The sequence below is a fragment of the Poecilia reticulata genome, linkage group LG19 (assembly GCF_000633615.1).
Source record: "Poecilia reticulata strain Guanapo linkage group LG19, Guppy_female_1.0+MT, whole genome shotgun sequence".
In the NCBI taxonomy this organism is placed as follows: domain Eukaryota; kingdom Metazoa; phylum Chordata; class Actinopteri; order Cyprinodontiformes; family Poeciliidae; genus Poecilia; species Poecilia reticulata.
This window is the reverse complement of record NC_024349.1, coordinates 2,748,895-2,767,136: the sequence shown is the minus strand read 5'-3', so window position 1 is coordinate 2,767,136 and position 18,242 is coordinate 2,748,895. Positions and strand designations below refer to the sequence as shown.

The following is an 18,242-nucleotide window of genomic DNA, read 5'->3' as shown; positions in this document are numbered from 1 at the left end:
TATATATCAGTTGTTGAATAGCATAAACCTGAGATGCTATAAAAATCTGTCATTTTCTGCTGGGAGCTTAGAAAACTATTTTTAACTTCTATTGCCACACTGGCAAGACTAACTTTGTTTCTCATCCAGCATTGTTTGTCATAGTTTCATTGATGTAAAACTTTTTGAACATTGCTTTGAATTTTTTTTGTAGCATTTCCCAAATTATGAATCTCATCACACATCTACACTACTTGAAGAATATGCTCTCTTGTTTTCCCCAATTAGCTAACTGGCTGAAGGAAATAAGTTTCTCCATTACATCATATTCATTCCTCAAGGTAACAGGAAGTAATGATTTTGAACCTGGTCACAACTTCTTTTAAAAACCTTTTTTTTTAAATATTGCTTATTGCATTAGTAGAAGCATATTAAGATAAGTACCCATCTTACTTTGACATTAAGTAAATTTATGCTTAGACATTTCAGCATAAATTTAAATAAGTGACATGTTCTCTTATTATTCTCATAACAAAGTATAAAAGCAATCAGCCTTGTGTCACGTCATATTTAAAAGTTATGGAGCTAACCAATTAAAAATGTCTAACTGCTAGTCGAATTTCAAAAGCATTAACTTAAAAATGCATCAGCTGTATTTATTTTGCTTATGTGTTATTAAAAAAGTACTTTTTGTAATGCTATTGAAAAAAATGCTTCAAAATGTGTTTTTCCCCTCATTAAATAAATGAAAGATTAGATTTCTTAAAAATATTTTCCTTAGGAGATTGTGCTACTTAAATAAGATTAATTTATTTGAAGGTTTTTTTATACATACTGTAAATAAACTTGACAGGTTCTCTATAATACTCAAATGGTTCAATTAATATCTCTAACATGAAGAAAAATAATAAAATTAAACGGCAAGGGCATCATCTCAAAGTTGAACTTTTCCCATCGTGTTTGTTCTATGCTTAAAGTCTGACACTTTTGCACTAAAACTGCACATGATTGCATCATTTCCAACCTAAAATGCATAAAAGAGCTAAAAACTAGTTGTCAAGAGAAAACTCAGTTATTATTTCGGTGTGCGTCAAACGCTGCTATAGCTTCACACATTATAACAGCTGAATGCAGAGAAATGGAAACATTTCTGGGTTTTTGACAATGGAAATATTGGAAACAATAGGTGATGAAAGACAGTTGTTGTTTTTATTCCCCCCAAAAATCTGTCACCTCGTCAAGTTCAGAGTTTCCTTTATGTGTGTGCCTCTGTGCATGAGGGTTGACGCCTCAATAGGGCAGTCAGCATTTCGGGCTCAGAGAGGAAAACAGCAGCCCGAGCTCCTGTTTGTGTGAAAACCAAGGCTGCCCGGCTCTGTATCAAGTGCCATTGTTTTGGTAATAGTAAACCTGGGGCACTTGCCAGCAGGCATTAGTCATTCATCTAACAAGTTCCACAAAGCAAACCACAAAGTACTCTACTGTTGACTTCCTCTTATTGAATTATGAGCACAAAAGCAAATTTCCAAGTATCTTGGAGCACTGGAGAAACTTACTAATGAGTAAGCTACCTGAAGTATGGCTGCCATGCCTGTTTGTCACAGCAGAAGGAGGGAAAGAGAATTAGGGGAGACGGGTGGGAGGGGATTAGGGCGGAGTGCAATTATTTAGCAGGCCCGCCATACGACATGATCTCTAATTACCCACAAAGCAATGTGTAACCCAAGCCGCAGATTAGACTGCATTATCAGGCTTAATAAAACATGACCATCGCTCAATTTCACTCCCTTTCGCTGCCTGACTGAGACAAACACTTGTTTCTGCTTCTGGCGTTTCACTAGCAGGGCTCACTGTGGCCTTTGCTGTTTAACTGAAGCAACGACAGCGCAGTTTATTCCAGAGAGTAGCAACCATTAAGGTAAAAGTTTCTAAAAAGCAAATGGATTTATGTTCACATTCATGAATGCAGATCTCCGAGATAAATAGCTAAAGAAATTTTTTATTCTTTTTGTCACTGTTTTGATTCTAAAACAAACCTTTGATCCCTCAATATTACATTTATTAAAATTATTATATATCTATGTTTAAAATTATTCCCCCTTACTTAAAGCTTAGAAAGCAAATATTTATAATAAGCCTTAAGAATATGTCATGTGTTCAATATTGTTAGCCTTGAGTCAGTTTACATACATACATTCCCACAAAGCTGATCTCCCTTTTCTAAGCATTTTAAACACCCCATTTCTGTTGGATCCAGTTGGCTCTTATGAAACATGACAGATCATGACCGCAGATCAAGCCAAAATAACTCTTGAGTGAAGTTCAGGTTAATTCAGATCTTTGCTATTTCATGTTTGTAATTTCAGCATGACAACAGCAGCGGATTATCCAAAAGTGACAGAAATTTGGTAAAAACTGACATTTTATTTTTTAGGAATATGTTTTCAGCACAAAACTGTAGAATCACAACAGAATCTCTGACCACTAAGGTATAGCAACATTTAAACTAAATATGCTCACACATACATTATATATTTGTTTGGCTCTTGTGGGCTGTGGCAGTTAAATGCTACTTTGGTTTTTCACTACAGTCTACTGTGTTATTAACAATTCTATATAAAGCTCCCTGAAAGTTTCCTTTTCCTGTGTGTTAACAAATGCGCTGAACCACCCAGAGGTTGCTGAAGCTTAGTTAACACACAGCGATGTTCAATAGCCTAACATCGCTGACCATATGTCAAAATTTTAAAAAACACATTGTGTTTTTTTGCCTTATTTGTTTCTTATTTGTGTCACTCACTGGCGTAGCTCCTAAACACATTAACACCAAAAAGCGGTCGCCCTTTTCTGGAGCTCCTTCGCCTGGATTTCAACCTGTGGGTCATTTGCAGACTTCTCTAAGTTTGCATCTTTAAAGGGATTCTCTTTAATCCCAAACCGAAAACAACAACACCGTGGATGGTAAGGAAGTTATGTTACTGTCACTGCTTTGTGTTGCTCCTTGCTCTCCACCCATTGTGTGTTATCATAGAGCTCATTATTAGCTCTGAGAGGAAGAATGAGCCCACAGCTTGATTACCTCGGTGACTCTGTGGGCTACCACAGTCAGCGGACGGAATTGGATGCAGACAATTATAGCCTTACACAAGCAATTATATCTGGCTGCTAAATATGTCACATACGATAGACACACACTCTTGACAGACGACGGACAGGGGAGGTAGTCAAAGAAGAGACCGTGAACAACTAAATTCAGAATCGCAAGGCAGTACGTAACAATCATGCGCTGTCCGATCACGCAACGCTAAATAAATACAAGTGTTTGTGGCAATCTGGTTTTACCATTCAAAAGTGAGATTAATCAACACAGAGAGGAAGACAGCTGTCAAAACATTTGCTTGACTCAAATATCAGACTCCATACAAGAAGAAATCAGATCATTTTAGTCTGTGTGTCGGTCCGTTGAGTTAACTTTCTGAAGGACATTGGGACAGAAGATCAACATCGGGCTAATAATATTTGTAAAGGATATTCATTAAAAAACAAATGAAGGAACAAGACTTAGATGCCTGGCAAGGAACTTCTAAATTATGGCCCACGGTGTTTGCACAGGACATACCTCAGGAAGCTGAGACAACTGGGAATGTTTGTCCAGCTTTCTGCCTTCACCATGCTTCCACGTGCACAATTCATACACATTTTGGGATGCAGCATAGTTTGTTTTCACAGTGTGTTTGTGCATCTATGCATTCAAATTTGCAGTGAAGAAAAAAAAATTAACCTACAATTGAAGGTTATGATACAAGCTAAAGAACACAGATTAATATCTGAAAGCGATTTTTGTTCAGAAGATGAAATTAGTAACTAGGATTTTAACTTTGAGTGCCTTCCTTTCTCAGGGCTGGACCTCTTAAGGTCACCAAAGGAAAAATATACACTGTGACATATTTTTATTTGGGTAAGATGTCTGGGCTTTAACCCATCTCTACCATGTTGACCTCTGGTCCCCCAGAAAACCACATAACAACGAAGTGGTTCATCCAGATGCAGAAGGTATTTGAATGTGTGTTTTATTTACTCAGGAGTTTTCAAACAGTCAGCAATGTCCATATGCCAAAGCTTCTTAAGAGTGAAGTTCAGAATTAAGAGAGGATTGCAAAACTATTCAAAAGTGCAATTTGACACTAATCAGACGGTTAAACTGTGCCATTTCCAAGGATTTGCAGAATAAAAGATAGGCCTTCAATTGTATGCTCCCAAGTCAGCAGGAGATAGAAATCACGTCGCAGATATTCAAGGAAAGGGGTTCAGAAATATTCTTTATGGCAGCATTAACATGTAAAAAACTTATTCTGCAAGAAAACCAGTGTCATGGTGAGGAGTCAAGCTAGTCACAGAAGAGAGTGGATCTCCAACTCCAGCCCTCAACAACCACTGTCCTGACATGATGTGATGTAATTAACTCATCCGATTCATGAGTGTTGGATAAGCATGGGCCGGTTACAGGTTTCAAGGTAGCGCGACATGAAAAAGTCAGTTTCAAAAGCACTAAAATTTACTGATTTTGTTTTGTTTTTGGTTTTTTTGTCAGGTCAGAGATAAAGTGCAGATCAAATCAGCTGCGGTATCATGACTCCTCATTAGTAGCTCTGAGAGTTCAGGCTAGTTTCCAAGCTTCAGTCCCAACGTAGAGATGTTGTATATGTGACTAATTCTAAGCGAAATTACCAAGAGGCTCAGTAGCTTCACTTAAGCAGTTGTTTAGCTGGATGTGCATTTCATATACAGGGGGTCACACTTGTGACTTCTGTTGTTTCTGAGTGCATAACATTTATATTTATAATCTGCCACACATCAAACGCCGTCTTGGAATCTAAAATACTTTCAACATGATTCGTCAATAAAAAGACGACTAACCTGATTTGTCTTAGCTACTAAAGCAGTGGAAATTCAACTTTCCTATTGGATGTAATCTTTATCGGTATAGCTTGTGCTACGTGCCAAAAATCATGTAATCAAGTATGAACACGCACATTTAGAGGGGGATGAAATTTCACCATCACACCTGTGATCTAAAAGCAGCTTCCTAAGACTATTAAAGTTGACTATGACTGTAGAGATCATGGTGAGGTCATGGAGAGGTTATGGTTAAATTCACATGTCTGTCCTAATTGTTGTTTTAGAACAGCAGTGGCTCTGGAGGCAGCAGGTCATGTCAATGGGTGAAGATCAGCCCATGCTAAAGAAATAGCAAAATAACACCTTTTAGAGCTTTAATCATAATATAATCATGAAACCCTGATATTTTTAACTAAAGTTATCATACCGTTTCCAACAGGCCCATGCCTCCTGTTGGAGCAGGACATTTCCCTTGAAGACAGGAAAATGTATCAGGCATTCAACAGAGGAATAATGCATCAACTGCAAACTGTGACGGACTCAGATCATGCTAGCATGCTGCTTAAGCTAGCAGTAGATCGATAGACTGAATGTTAGAATACCACATTATCTCTCGTCAAAGTGAATTCCCGCATGCATAGTGCCGTCCAGCAGCTGTCAGCGCGGTGAACTTAAGCTCGTATTTTAACTTCTTGATATAACAGCTTTGAGCTTCATGCCCTGTGTATCTTTCTGAGGCTCTTACTTTGAAGTAAGACAGGAAATAGTTTTTGAGCTGCCTGACGGAGTCGTCCAACATTGACTCGGATATAGAAGTTTTAGGAAAGCTTGGACTGCTTTTGAACATGGCCATTAGTAGAAAAACCTTCTGTCACAGAGTGAGAGAAACTATACTTATACAATATGAAATCAATAATGCAAATGGTTAAACGTTAAGCAGTAAGGATGTTAAAGTTAGCATCTGCTTTAAAGCTCTAAAGTAAAAGGGAATCTGGAATGGATTTAAATACTGTGGTTCAAAATCTAAAATAATTTGACCCTTCAAGATTGAAGCGGATAAGTCTGCACTGAAACATTTTAACAACAAAGTTTGGTAATCATGAAACCCTTGTCTATAGTTTAGAAAGCACAAAGAGTGGGCATTGCCAAAACAGTAATGTTTAAAAGAAACTAAGCATCTTACTGCAACAATAAAAAGTTTTCAAAACCAAAGACAAGGATCCATGTCTGTAAAGAAACTTCTACCAATTACAGTAGTTTCAGTTTAACTTTTTATTTTGCTTTGTCACTTAAATAGTTGTACACTTAACCTTTTTTTGTTGTCACTTTATTAAAAGAAAACAACAAAAAAATCCAGTTAAAACTCCATTTAGATCTTCTTTCAGAGAAACCTTCAACAAAGTAAGAAATACAGAAGGACAAATATGACATAAATAAAGATATCTTCAAAACATGTCGAAATCACTTCTCACCTAACTTCTACTAGAAGCATATTTATTGGTCAGCTTCGTCATTTTAGCCTAAAACAACGAGAAACCAAACACTAAAGAAAACCTCTCAGTGTTTTCATCCTTTTAACATAACATAATCAACACTGAACTAATCCTGGGGTCTCCTATGCAGCAGGTGCTGGCTCTGTTTCCTTCTCCGTCTTCTTCTGCTGTAAGAATGAGACTATCACCGCACTGCCCCATGGGAAGGCTTGGGCTGACTAATGTAGGCGCACTCCATTGGTGCGGTGGGTCTTAATTATGATAACAGACGCTGAGGGGGATGCACTGGTGCCCGCAATGAGAAAGTAGCTTGGTACCGGCATGACCAATAATTACCACATGGACCAACACCAACCCTCCCCCCATCATTAACACACACACACACACGCACACACACAAACGCATGTACACACCTATTCAAAATGTAATTCTCATAGCACACATCAAACACAGCATTTAAAGGTCAAACAAAGAGATGCAAGGCATCTGAATGGTGAAGAAGTGATTAATAATGCTGCTTGAGGACCAGGTGTCCTATCTATATTCATGTTTTGTTTTGTTTTTTCCTATCCTGTTCATATCATCTTGTAAAAAGTCCCACGCATGTCCATAAACAAACACAAACAGTTGGTAAAAATGGCTTCTCAAACAGTGTGAAATACGCAGGAATATTAATAAATAAAACGCAAGAAGTAAGGGAAATGTCTGGACCTCATACAGGCTTACTGAGTCAGCCTCTCTAAGAGCCTGTTGCAGTTTTATTGAAATGATTTCAAATGCTTGGAATCCCCATTAAAATCTCCCCTGTGTGCCGGTGCAAGGAGAATACGATTTAGTGGGTGGTTTTGCTCTGCCCCTGCTCGCAGTCTGTCACCGGCCTTTACTGTGGTATGCATGGCCTTCCTCTGCACAGGGCTATGAAAGCAATTGTGATTGTGACTCCATAGTCAGCAAAACGCTTGAATGCTCCAGAGTTAGCATGCCCAGTCACACATGCACATACGCGCACACGCACACATGCGCACACACACATCCAGAGCGTCCCATACGGGGGGCCGCTGATTACTTCAACCCATTTGACTCTCTCTTATCCCTTCATTCTCCCCCTCTGCCCGTCTGTCACATACCACAGAGTTTGTCATTAGCTAATAGTGAAAACACGACTCACCGTGAACGTACACCGCAGCCAGCATTACAGGGATTGCTGATTTTCGACGGCCACGTTCAAGTTCTCGAGGTATTAAAAATAACTCTCGCGTGTCGCCAAATCAAACAATAAATAATGTTTTGTCTGTATTTATTCAAAAAAAAAAAAAAAAAGGTTGCTTCACTTAAAGGGTGATCACTTAATGGAAAGTGGTTGGACAAAGCAACAAAAGGTAATTCAGCCCTTTGCATGTCTGCGCTGTCATAAAAAATAAAACTGTGATAAGGCATGCAAATGGAGCACGTCATTCCCCAGCTTATCTGAGGCAAAGAAGACCACCAACTAACAAAGACAGCCCTTCAGTTATGTTTTTTTTTTCTTTTTTTTTCTCCTTGCAGATATCGGTTGTTGGGATGATATATGAGCTGGGTGGGGCGTAAGTGTATAAACACAGGCCCTACTCTGTCTGCACTCTATCCTTTTGCTGTACTGTAGACAAGCACCTCACCCCAGCTGCACCAGTCAGCACTGTTTGATTAAGGTATTCAAATAAAGGAGCAGGCACCATGTTCCTGCCTCTGAGAGCAAACCAGAGTTGCTCTGTGAAGTAGCCACAGTAGAATTACAGTTTGACATGTTATGAGACAATACGTGTGTGTTTACTTCAAATGCTTCCCATCACACTCAAGCTGCTGGTGTGTTAGGAGTGTAACGAGATCACACCACAGAAGATCTTGCGATACTAAAACGGCACAATATTTTTGTCACGATCAGGTTTGTCTTGCAAAGGAATATCCAGTTTTAGTCTAAGCCAACCACTGGCCCTTGACGGAAAGGCAAGTGCTTCAATATAAATGATAAAATCACAAATTTCTTACAGCAAAGTCATGACATCACAATCCTATGTAAAAAAAATTTAAAATCACTGTAAGGATACACAGAGTATTCATGTAATAGGAAAAAACTGAACAGATTATCTTCAGTTTGCACAGTTTTGCTAATCTAGCCAAATCGCTGCATCAAAAGTATTTGCGGGGCCACACCAAAAGGAAAAAACAAATCATATTTAAAGCTCAAGACAAATCTATTCCTATTTGAAGATGCTCAGCAATAAGCCTAAAATGAAATATTTTATTGGGACAAACAAAGCAGATGATTTCCATAGACAAAGGATCTGTCAGTCATTGTACACCCACAATAAAAAGGTCAGTCACTGGTCAAACGAAAGGCATTCAGTTTACAGTCATTGGGGAAACCTGATTGTTTTCTATACTTGGTCTAGAAAAGCTATTTTTCCCCCCTACTCTCTAAAACCAGGATGGGATATATGACTCATTCCAACACTAACTGCATTTAGTCAAGTTAATTAAATAACCGTCCGGAAGCCTGATCATGTGTTAAAGTCACTGGATGCTTGCGGTCTTATGTTGACAATAAAATCAAAGACAAAAATGTTGTAAATAAATCATTAATACTTTCTGTTATACAAAACACAATCATTGTGCAGATTGGAATTTATCAATTAAAATCTAACATTTAAAACTTTAACTTAGTCTCCAGCTGTGTTGGAGTCTCATAAGACTGTAATGAGTGCAAGCTGCATGTTTGCATTATTTTGGCTAAAGGGACCCTCAGATATGATGTCTTTACTGCCTCTAACAATCACAACCGTCTTGAAAATCAAAGCACAGAGAAGTTAATTTCTTTAGCAGTTAGCCTTAGTTAGGATTGGCATCTTCATTGTTGCATTTGATGACCAACAAACATGTGACAATTGTACAACTGTTGATGTCAACTTTATTTGATGCAGTAATTCTAATTAAATGTTAATCCAACATTTCTCCATAGTAGTTGTTAAAAGCAAAAGTCAGTGATTACTAGCACCTAAAAGTTAATTTATAAAACAGAAGAAGGAGGAGGAAAATGAAACTGATATCCACAACCTCTCTGCTTTGGCAGATCATCAATATTTTAAGCAGCAATTCTATATTCTAAACCTTAATATTACAATATTATCTTCCCCTAAATGCATCTGTGTTTGAGGCCCTTACTTTGAAATAAGAGGAAAGTAGTTCTTGAGTTGTTCTCCGGTTAAATGATGGAGTCGGCTAATAAAGACAGGAAATCAATCGCACTGGCTAACACTCAGCTCCATAAAAATGTAAGAAATTACTTTTTACCAAAGTGTCTTGAGATGTCGCGTAAAATGAATAAACTGAACTGAAACTGAATTGAAGGTGGCATCTTAAATGAGCAACTATCACAGTGTACAAATATTTACTCTGATTATCTGCAGCTGCATAAATCATTTCCTTTAGCTTCTCTGCCTTGTCCATGATCAGCACAAAAAAAGAAGAAAAAAAAACACCTCACAGGAAGGAAATGTGAACTTTGTCCTGTTTTTGATGTCAGATGTTTATAGAGATAAATCATTTTACTTGTTCTCACTTTGCAAAAAGATTCTTCTCTGCCGAGCATTTGAAAAAGGTAAGAATGTCCCCCCCAGCCCCCACCCCCCCAAAAAAGAGATGCTTGAAACGAGCAGTGAAAGTACATGAAGTGCGGATTGAAATGATGCATGGAGATCTATAAATAACCCTGAAGATGTCTACTTCAGTAGTTTCAAAACTCTGTATTTCGCTGTGAGTCTGAAAGGTTGTGTTGCTGTTGTGCTCCGCCGCATCTGAGTAGAAACTATAGAAAATTATCCCGTCACGGGAGCCTTTTGCTCTGAGACTGATGCAAAACCTGCAGTACCAAATTTTTACACTTTCAGGTACATTTACAGTCTCGGTGTGTGGCAAAACATCTGACTCATGAGACAAGATTAGACACATTAAGTGGGTTCGTGAGGACAAAATTACATTTTATTAACACTATTTTTAAAAGGAATAATACTTGTTTTTGCTGATTACGACTGGTGTGTCAGGGCATCTTAATCTATTTTGAATGATTCAGTTTAGGTTGGACGTGAGCATAGATTTCCATTTTTTTGTTGTGCCTATTGTATTTTTATAAGTAGAGTGAAGATTCACCAAACCTCAGAATGTGCTTAAAATAACTCCTGTTCATCAAGACGTTTTCAGGTTTAGTTTCGACTTCTTTAAATGTAGGGATTTTGAACTGGGTTCTTTCAAAGAATCGGTTCGTTTTAATATTTAGTTATTAAACTGCTAATTTAATCCGTCATAAAAGTCATTGCTAAAGATGATAAGGTAACTAGTTTCTTCATTAGAACATGTGCGCATTCATGGTGCAGCATTTCCTGGCGCTCCAGCTCGTCGTTATTTTGTCTTTTTGAGTCGTCAGTCAAAACATAGCACGTCCGTCTGTCCGGCAGTGTGAACAACTAAGATGACAGATGATATTTGCATATCAAATAAGCAATTCACATATAATCTGCTGCGCTCTTCTCCTTGTGCCTATTCTCTTCCTCACTCAATGGAGTAGCAAAGAAGGAGCTTCTGAATGCGTAAAAAACTGCAAAAAAACCAAAAAATTAAAATGTCGCAACTGTGTCTCAGTTTGCATTGTTTGTTTTAATAAAACACTTTCTATTTAAATCCCAACGTCTGCCACTGGTGGTCACCTTTAGCTGTGCTCAGAATACAGGTATAGAGAAATCACAGCTATTTAGTTTTTCAGATATTAAACTGCTGAATATTTAAAAGTGACATTTTTAAATACAACACAATAATACTGAAAAGTTCAACAAGCCACAGCCACTTTTATCAACACCAGCGTCTCCATCTATCCCTGTTCAAGAGAAACATCCCCACAGCATGATGCTGCCATCAGTATGTTTCTCTGTAGGATTGGTAAGTTTGGCGTTTTATGTAGTTTTAATTTTCTGCTGGCACTAAGTGACACATAGAGAGACTCTATTGCCTAATTGTGAGACTTGTGAAGACAGTTGGTTGTTGCATGGTTTTATTTAGGGGCATCATAGTAGAGTGGGTTAAACTTAAATGAATTCCGCACAGTTCAAATTTTTATTTACTTTTTTTAAACAAAACCATGCTTTATTGTTCCTCTATGCTCTACTTTCTAATAGTGTGTCATGTACAACACAACGCAATGCATTAAAGTTTGTGGATGTAATGCAAAAATGCTACAAATGTTTGTTTATCACTTCTCTAAAGTGAAAACATTGCTACTTTTACTTATCTTCCAATATGGCTGCACTTGGGAACCTTAGATTTTACTCCAAAGATTTAAACCATTTTGTATTCTTTCTAATAATGCTGCACCTGCAGGACAACAAGCTAATAATGCAACCGAAAAAAAAAAAAATATCCACATGATTCTGAAAAGTCAAGCATTAAAGAAACACATCCATGTAGTGATTAGCCTCTGGCCTTAACTGCAGCTTCAAAAGGGGGGAATTTATTAACTTGCAAACCAAGGCTGCCGGAGATAATTCACAGGAGGCACGTCTGATTCGTTCGTTACAGTACGTCTGTTTTACGCCACAGTCGGTTTGACGAGTTTTCTCAGAGAGGAACTTGACCTTGTGCGTTGTGTTAAAAGGACACCAAACGATTCCCTGCCGGTCTCATTTACATCGCTAGTGAGGAGTAGTTAGTGTTACACGTGTGACGATAGAAAATTTCTGCTCCTTTTGTAAAGAGAACCCAGAGTAAAGAGAGTAGAGCAGTTTTAATTATTTAAATGAACACTTGTAATTTCTAAGGGAAGCCACACTTCATTGCCAGCACCAGTGGTTAGAGTCACTTTCTCCCTCTCGTTCTCACAGAAGTGCTTTATATCATCTAATATCTCGTGGCTTTGTTTCCAGGATTCATGCACTCTGCATAGATAGCAGCGTATTCTCTGGATTATCCGCATGGAGGATGATCCTAATACATCTGACCTACAAAAAAAGATAGCCTGAGCTCAGGGTGGTGGGGGAGACCGTTTAAAAAAAAAAAAAATCCCACTAATGTGTCGCAGGTGAAAACTTCCCTTATCAATAAAAGTTTTACAATGTACTCATTTCACTGGCATTCAAATCAAAACTGTCAAGTTCACTGTTACACAACTTTTCATGACCCGAAACCTGGAGACTTTGACTACAGGATTGTTCCATTCGGTTATAAAGATTTTCCAGTGCCCACACAGCGAAAGGCAAACATCCCCGACTGACTTTTGCATCATTCCCTCCTTCTTAAACTCAAAAGCTATCTTTAATCTGTAGAAGACAGAACTCTGAACCATTCTTTAATCTCGTACCAACTTCAGACAGCAGGTCAGCATCTGTAGGGGCCGAGGATTTATCCTTCCAGCCGTGGTGAGTGACAACAACGACTCCTAATTCAAGCAGACTGTATGGAAGCAAATTCAAGAGCTGAAAATTGCTGTTCACATTAATATTTGGAATTTGCGTGCTTCTTTTGTGTTGCTTCGCACTTGGTACTGTGTTGTCAACGTATATCATTGTCATCCCGTCAGCAATACTGTGAAGTGTTGTGAAGTGGAAGGAAAATTATACACGGTTTTCAACTATTTTAACACATAAAATTGCTTTAAAAATGTCGACCCCAGCTCAAAACATGGTGGCGGCACCGTCATACTGTGGGGTCGCTTCTGCTCGTTAAAATCCAGCCATTCTATTTGCAACATGACAAGCCAGTTTAGTTTTTTTGTTTTTTGGTGGGGGGAGGACGGGGGGGGGTTAGACAGGACTTAATTAATTACTTTATCCATCTTAACGAATCAAGCTATCATTCCCTACCGTGAGGGCCACCGGCGCTGCATCGGCGGACCTGCGCAGGTCAAGAAAACAAACCTCGCAGGTTGTCAAAACTGACCGAAAGAAACCAACCAGACAGCGCTTGGCTCGCTGCAAAGTAATTAACTGTGTATTAAAGGCGCACATCCATTTAATCGCCTAACTCCATGTGGAAAGCATCCAAGAAATTACAGAAAGGAGTGCGTAATGCTGAACCGGACAGCAGTGAGCGGGCTTTATGGAATGCATATATTTCCCTCTGTTCTGCCTATGGTTGGAGAGATGTCATGCCAGCTTTATGCAAAACACAACTGCGCAACGTCCACAGGGACGTAATTATCATGAAAGGTATGTAGAGGAGAAGAAAAAAGTTGAACAGCAGACTGTCAAAAAATAAATAAAATAAATCAATTAAGTGCTGTTTAACAAAAACAAATACTACTTAGTTAAGTCTCAGTTAACGCTTATCTAGTACACTTTTACTTGCACACACCTGACGGATTTTTTTTTTATTATTATTATTGTTTGCCTTTTGGCAAAAGCGCGTACAAAAGCATCCGTTTACAGTGCGCGACTGCTGCAGGATGTATTATTTCTCTCCAAAACAGACAAGTGATACGGGATTACAGAGCACGGACGTTTATTTACCTTGTTCGAGTGGTAATAGTCCAGCGAGCTCAGGCAACTTGGATCAGTCGGCAGGGAGCATGAACCCACATTTGCCGGGGGCGCAGGATAAAATCTCACGTCCATCTCAGGCTGAGCGAGACTGAAGGCATGAAATCACTTTCGGCGTGTTTCACTCACTGTTGTCTTGTCAAACACACCGCCAGAAGCACAAGAAAGTAGGAGTAATTATACACACTGGAAATAATAAAAAATAAAAAATAAAAAAAAAACCAAACAAGTGCAGGAGTTTTACTCGGTGCACTCTTCTCTTCTCTTCGCTTCTCTTCGCATTCGTACTTCGGTACCAACTCCGCTGATGCGCAGTCCTCCTTCAGAGCCCGGCACCAGGATGCGAAACAGACTCACTCACTCGCTCTAAACGGAGAGTGCAAATGCATTGGTGGTACGCACGTGTTGGCCAAACAATGCAAACCTCCAACTTAGATCCTGTTTTGTGGGTTCTTTTTTTTTTCCACGTTTTTTTTTTTTTTTTTTAACAATTAAAAAAGCCTCCACGGACGCGTGCTTCCTTCACTGCTCTCAGGACTCCATACGGGCTTTGTTATGGAGCTGCATATTCTTGCATTGGTTCCAGTACAGAAGTGGTTGGACTTCCCTCTGCCATGCGACCTCTGCCGATAATAAACGGGAAAGAGGAACGGAGGGAGCAAAGAGGGGGGGAGGGGAGATTGGTGGCTGCCTTGGCAACCGCTCTCCTTTCTGCAACTGCGCGCCTCTGATTAGCTGGAAATGTAGTAGTGTGCACGGCTGTGCATTATAAAGCGCACTCTGCTTCCATCAGGGCTTCATAAAGGCTTCCATTTGGGTTATTGTGCCAAGGCGGATGGGAGGAGGCTGCACAAAGTCTCTCTTTTTAGTCCGACCATGTTTTTATGTTGTTGTTTTTTTGTTGTTGTTTTTTTTCCTTTCCCTATTCTGCTTTACTGTGTAGACCAACAACTTTTAATCAATAAATCAATCAGTAGGTCCTGTAATGCGATAATGATCATGAATGGCAAAATGACATAACTATTCTAACTTTTACATTGCTAATCTTATTATAAATGTGTTATATGGCTGAGCCAGTTCCTGACATGCAAACATTTGGATTAGAGATCAAAAATGTATCTAATTAGGTACAAAACCAACAGGAGTGTGCCTTTAAAGTTTTCTAAGAGTTGGAAAAATAAAAGGCTGATCTTCTTTGTTTTTGTTTTTGTTTTTTTTTGGGGGGGGGGTGTTCTCTTTTTGTTAAGTGAACAATATGGTAGCAGTAATTTTCTGGGTAACAGATTTACTCTAAAAATGCCAATAGTGAGGAATTCCTTCTTGGAATATAGAGGAAAATGATAGAGTTTCACTGATTAATTTTCAACTTTCTTGAGCAAAATATATGGATCAAAACAGTAAAAGTTAAGTATTGATAAGTGAACTCAGATGATGATTTTAGGATCATTTTTGGCTTGCACATTGCACTTTCTTAAATGTCTGGGACAACAGGCTGCAGTGAGACAAAGATGGCAAACAGAAATGTATAAGAAAAAAAGGCTACAATACTATAAAACAGAGATAAAATTAGTAATATATAAGAATGGTAACCCAGAAAGAACTTAATGTCTCTGCTCAGCTGGAGTTATAAAAGTTTAAAACACCACTTTTAATTTCTTAGCTGCTGCATGCTGTCCGTACGTTCTCGTTATGTTACGATTGCTTCCATGTATTTAGGTCTATATGTGTTGTTATGTAAATGTGGATAGATGTGAAATAAAACTCAGAAGGGGGAGACCATCCCTCCGCTCCCCGAGTTTGTAAAACAAAATCGACACCAGCGTGGGATAAACATCACCCTAAGGTTCAGGGGGGACGACAGGCCGGACCAGGAGCCAAGATCAGGCAGCTCTTTAGAATTATTTTACACAATCTAATACTCTGTTCATGTTCATGTTTTACCTACAAACTGAAAATCAGCTAACCCATGCTTCTCTTAGCCCCCATGAAACTTAGTGTCCATAAAAATGAAATTAATTCATTTTAGTCCACAATGCATCATCCATTTTTGAGCCCTAAAACTTACTCAGCTGGCTAGTTTTACTACATGACATGTTTTTTTTTTGTTTTTTTTACTAAAAAAATTTTTCACTTCATTGTTTCTCTTTTCACAGTATAAATTATATTAATATTAATATCATTGGTACAATCACTTTCATCATTACTATCAAAATTACTTCTATTATTACTTTAAGAAAAAGCCAACAGCACAACTAATTATTGGGTCATTAAATATTCCAAAAGAACAAACGTTGCAAACTATTTTATATGAATTTAAAAAAAAAATAGTATGTATAAGACGGTTTGGAGATGGGGGACGGCAAATCTTTAGGTTTGCCTGTTGGCCCCCATGGCTGCCTCCTGCTACAGGAAAAATCCCGGACTCGTACACAACGGTGCAAAGCGTTTTGGAAGGTGCACAGCAAATGGCATGTTCAGGGTGGAATATATACAAGAAGGTTTAATCTTGTATTGCCACGCAGCTGCAAATACTTGGAGTAGGGGTGGGGTGGGAGAAACCTGGCTTGTGCGAGCCGTACCTCTGACAGCTCTCCGAATGTGATGGATAGCACACCCTTGCCCTGTGATGTGCATGCACATTTGATGTCGAAATGGCCTATCCATGGGACCATTGTCTTTCAATCATGTCAAGGCAAAGTACAGAACAGAGCACATTTTCTGCTGCATAGCGTTATTACTGTGCCACAGTTTACAGCCCATCCTCACAGTCAGCCCTCAAAATAACGCTCAACAGTCTGCTGGTGTCGTTTTGTTTAAAGAGCTCCGATTGCATTCATTTTTGCAATGAATTCAGAGACGGAAATCATGTTTCTGCCTCCCCTGCCATTAACTTAAAAGTGTAACAGACAGCGTTTTAAGTTGGTCTCAATTATAAGAGGCTGTAACTCTAAGAAGAATGCAATAGTTCTCACACGAAACGTGACGGGAGTATCTGACCGCAGCTCTTCTCGACAAATCTCATGGACTGGGGGTGAGATCTTACCACAGGGTGAGCACATCCTGCCACTCTTCCTGGCGTCCCAGCAAACAGAGGGTTAACCTCATGGCTTGGTGCCATGGCTTCATGGGAATGGAATGTGGAGTGCTGTGTGTGCAGGGCTTCTTTCCCAGCATCCCTCGCTGCCCAGGCGCATGCTAATGATCGGTATTATTGAAGCACAATTGATGGGCTAGCAACCAAACAAGAGAAACTAATTACTACTAAGGCTTTATTGTCCTTTAATTACTGAAGCTCTATGGCAATTAGTGCTGCACAAAGATGCAGCCCTGCTTTAATATCAAGTAAAATGTGGTGCAGATGAAAAAAAATTAAATAAATTAAAAAAAAATACCAATTTGAAAGATGAAAGGTGGATAAGATAATTTGTCTCCGATGTGTTCTGCAGAAATGATGCTTGATTTGAGTAAGGCATGCAGCAGACAAAAGGAAACTGCTGAGAGCTGCTGGGCTAATTTAAACAGAAAACTCATCTCCAAACAGAACCAGCACGTGATATTTCTTTGACCTTACAGGGCTAAAAAGGAGCACTGAACACCGAGTTACAAAAAGGCAAGCGTTCACCTCAGTCTTGTCTCTCACATGGACCCAAGTAATGACTTACAAAGTTGCAGTTGCGATAAAGCACAGGTTGTCCCGATTGGAGAGCAATAAAAGTTAGTACTGCTCAGAAAACAATGCAAAACTGAAATAATATGAAAAAGTAAACACACTTATCTTTAAGTTCTGTGCTTGTTAGATTATACGATTGTATTGACGGACATGCTACAACAATGATTTAGAGAATTTTCATTAAAAAACTTATGTTTTAGTCTCACATAACTGGAAGATTTTCAGTTCAATAAATATGCAACAAACTTACCAAAGTCTCAGTTTAGTCTCATGCTCGATGCTCCTAAGAATGAAGTAGTGAAAATTTACTCAATATTCTCCTTACAGTTTATTGATGTAGCAAAAGATGCCAGAAATGCTTTTTTTTGTAAAGGCTTTATAAGTGGATTGCAGTTTATTTCTAGACAGACTAGAGAGCATCAAAGACACAGTGAAGCTGTGAATAAATGATTCAAATGCTTTGATTATAGATCATCTTGCTTTGGATAATCATTTCTGTCATATGTATGTATATTTTTTTTTCTTAGAGTTTTTAATGCTTATAATTAATTGTTTTGATTGTTTTAATTTTCTTTCCATAATTTTGTGTGAATATAGTTAATATAATTAGGCCTCAAAAACATCACCTGTTTGAAACTGCATAAT

The 18,242-nt window shown here is 38.6% G+C and overlaps 1 protein-coding gene across 3 annotated transcripts in view; it reads right to left on the bottom strand.

Annotated features, from left to right (window-relative positions):
• LOC103481161 (TOX high mobility group box family member 2-like) overlaps positions 1 to 14,653 on the bottom strand; it is a 100,482-nt gene extending 85,829 nt beyond the window's left edge. The window contains exons 1-2 of one of the 3 annotated variants that reach the window (XM_008436460.2): positions 14,172 to 14,653; positions 13,898 to 14,062 (exon numbers count right to left, since the gene is read on the bottom strand). In XM_008436460.2, coding sequence (XP_008434682.1) covers positions 13,898 to 14,002 — 105 coding nt within the window. In that variant the 5' untranslated portion in view covers positions 14,003 to 14,062; positions 14,172 to 14,653. Of the gene's footprint in view, positions 1 to 13,897 lie in introns of all 3 variants that reach the window. The other 2 variants (XM_008436461.2, XM_008436459.2) reach the window with 2 other exon arrangements.
• Positions 14,654 to 18,242: the final 3,589 nt, after the last annotated feature.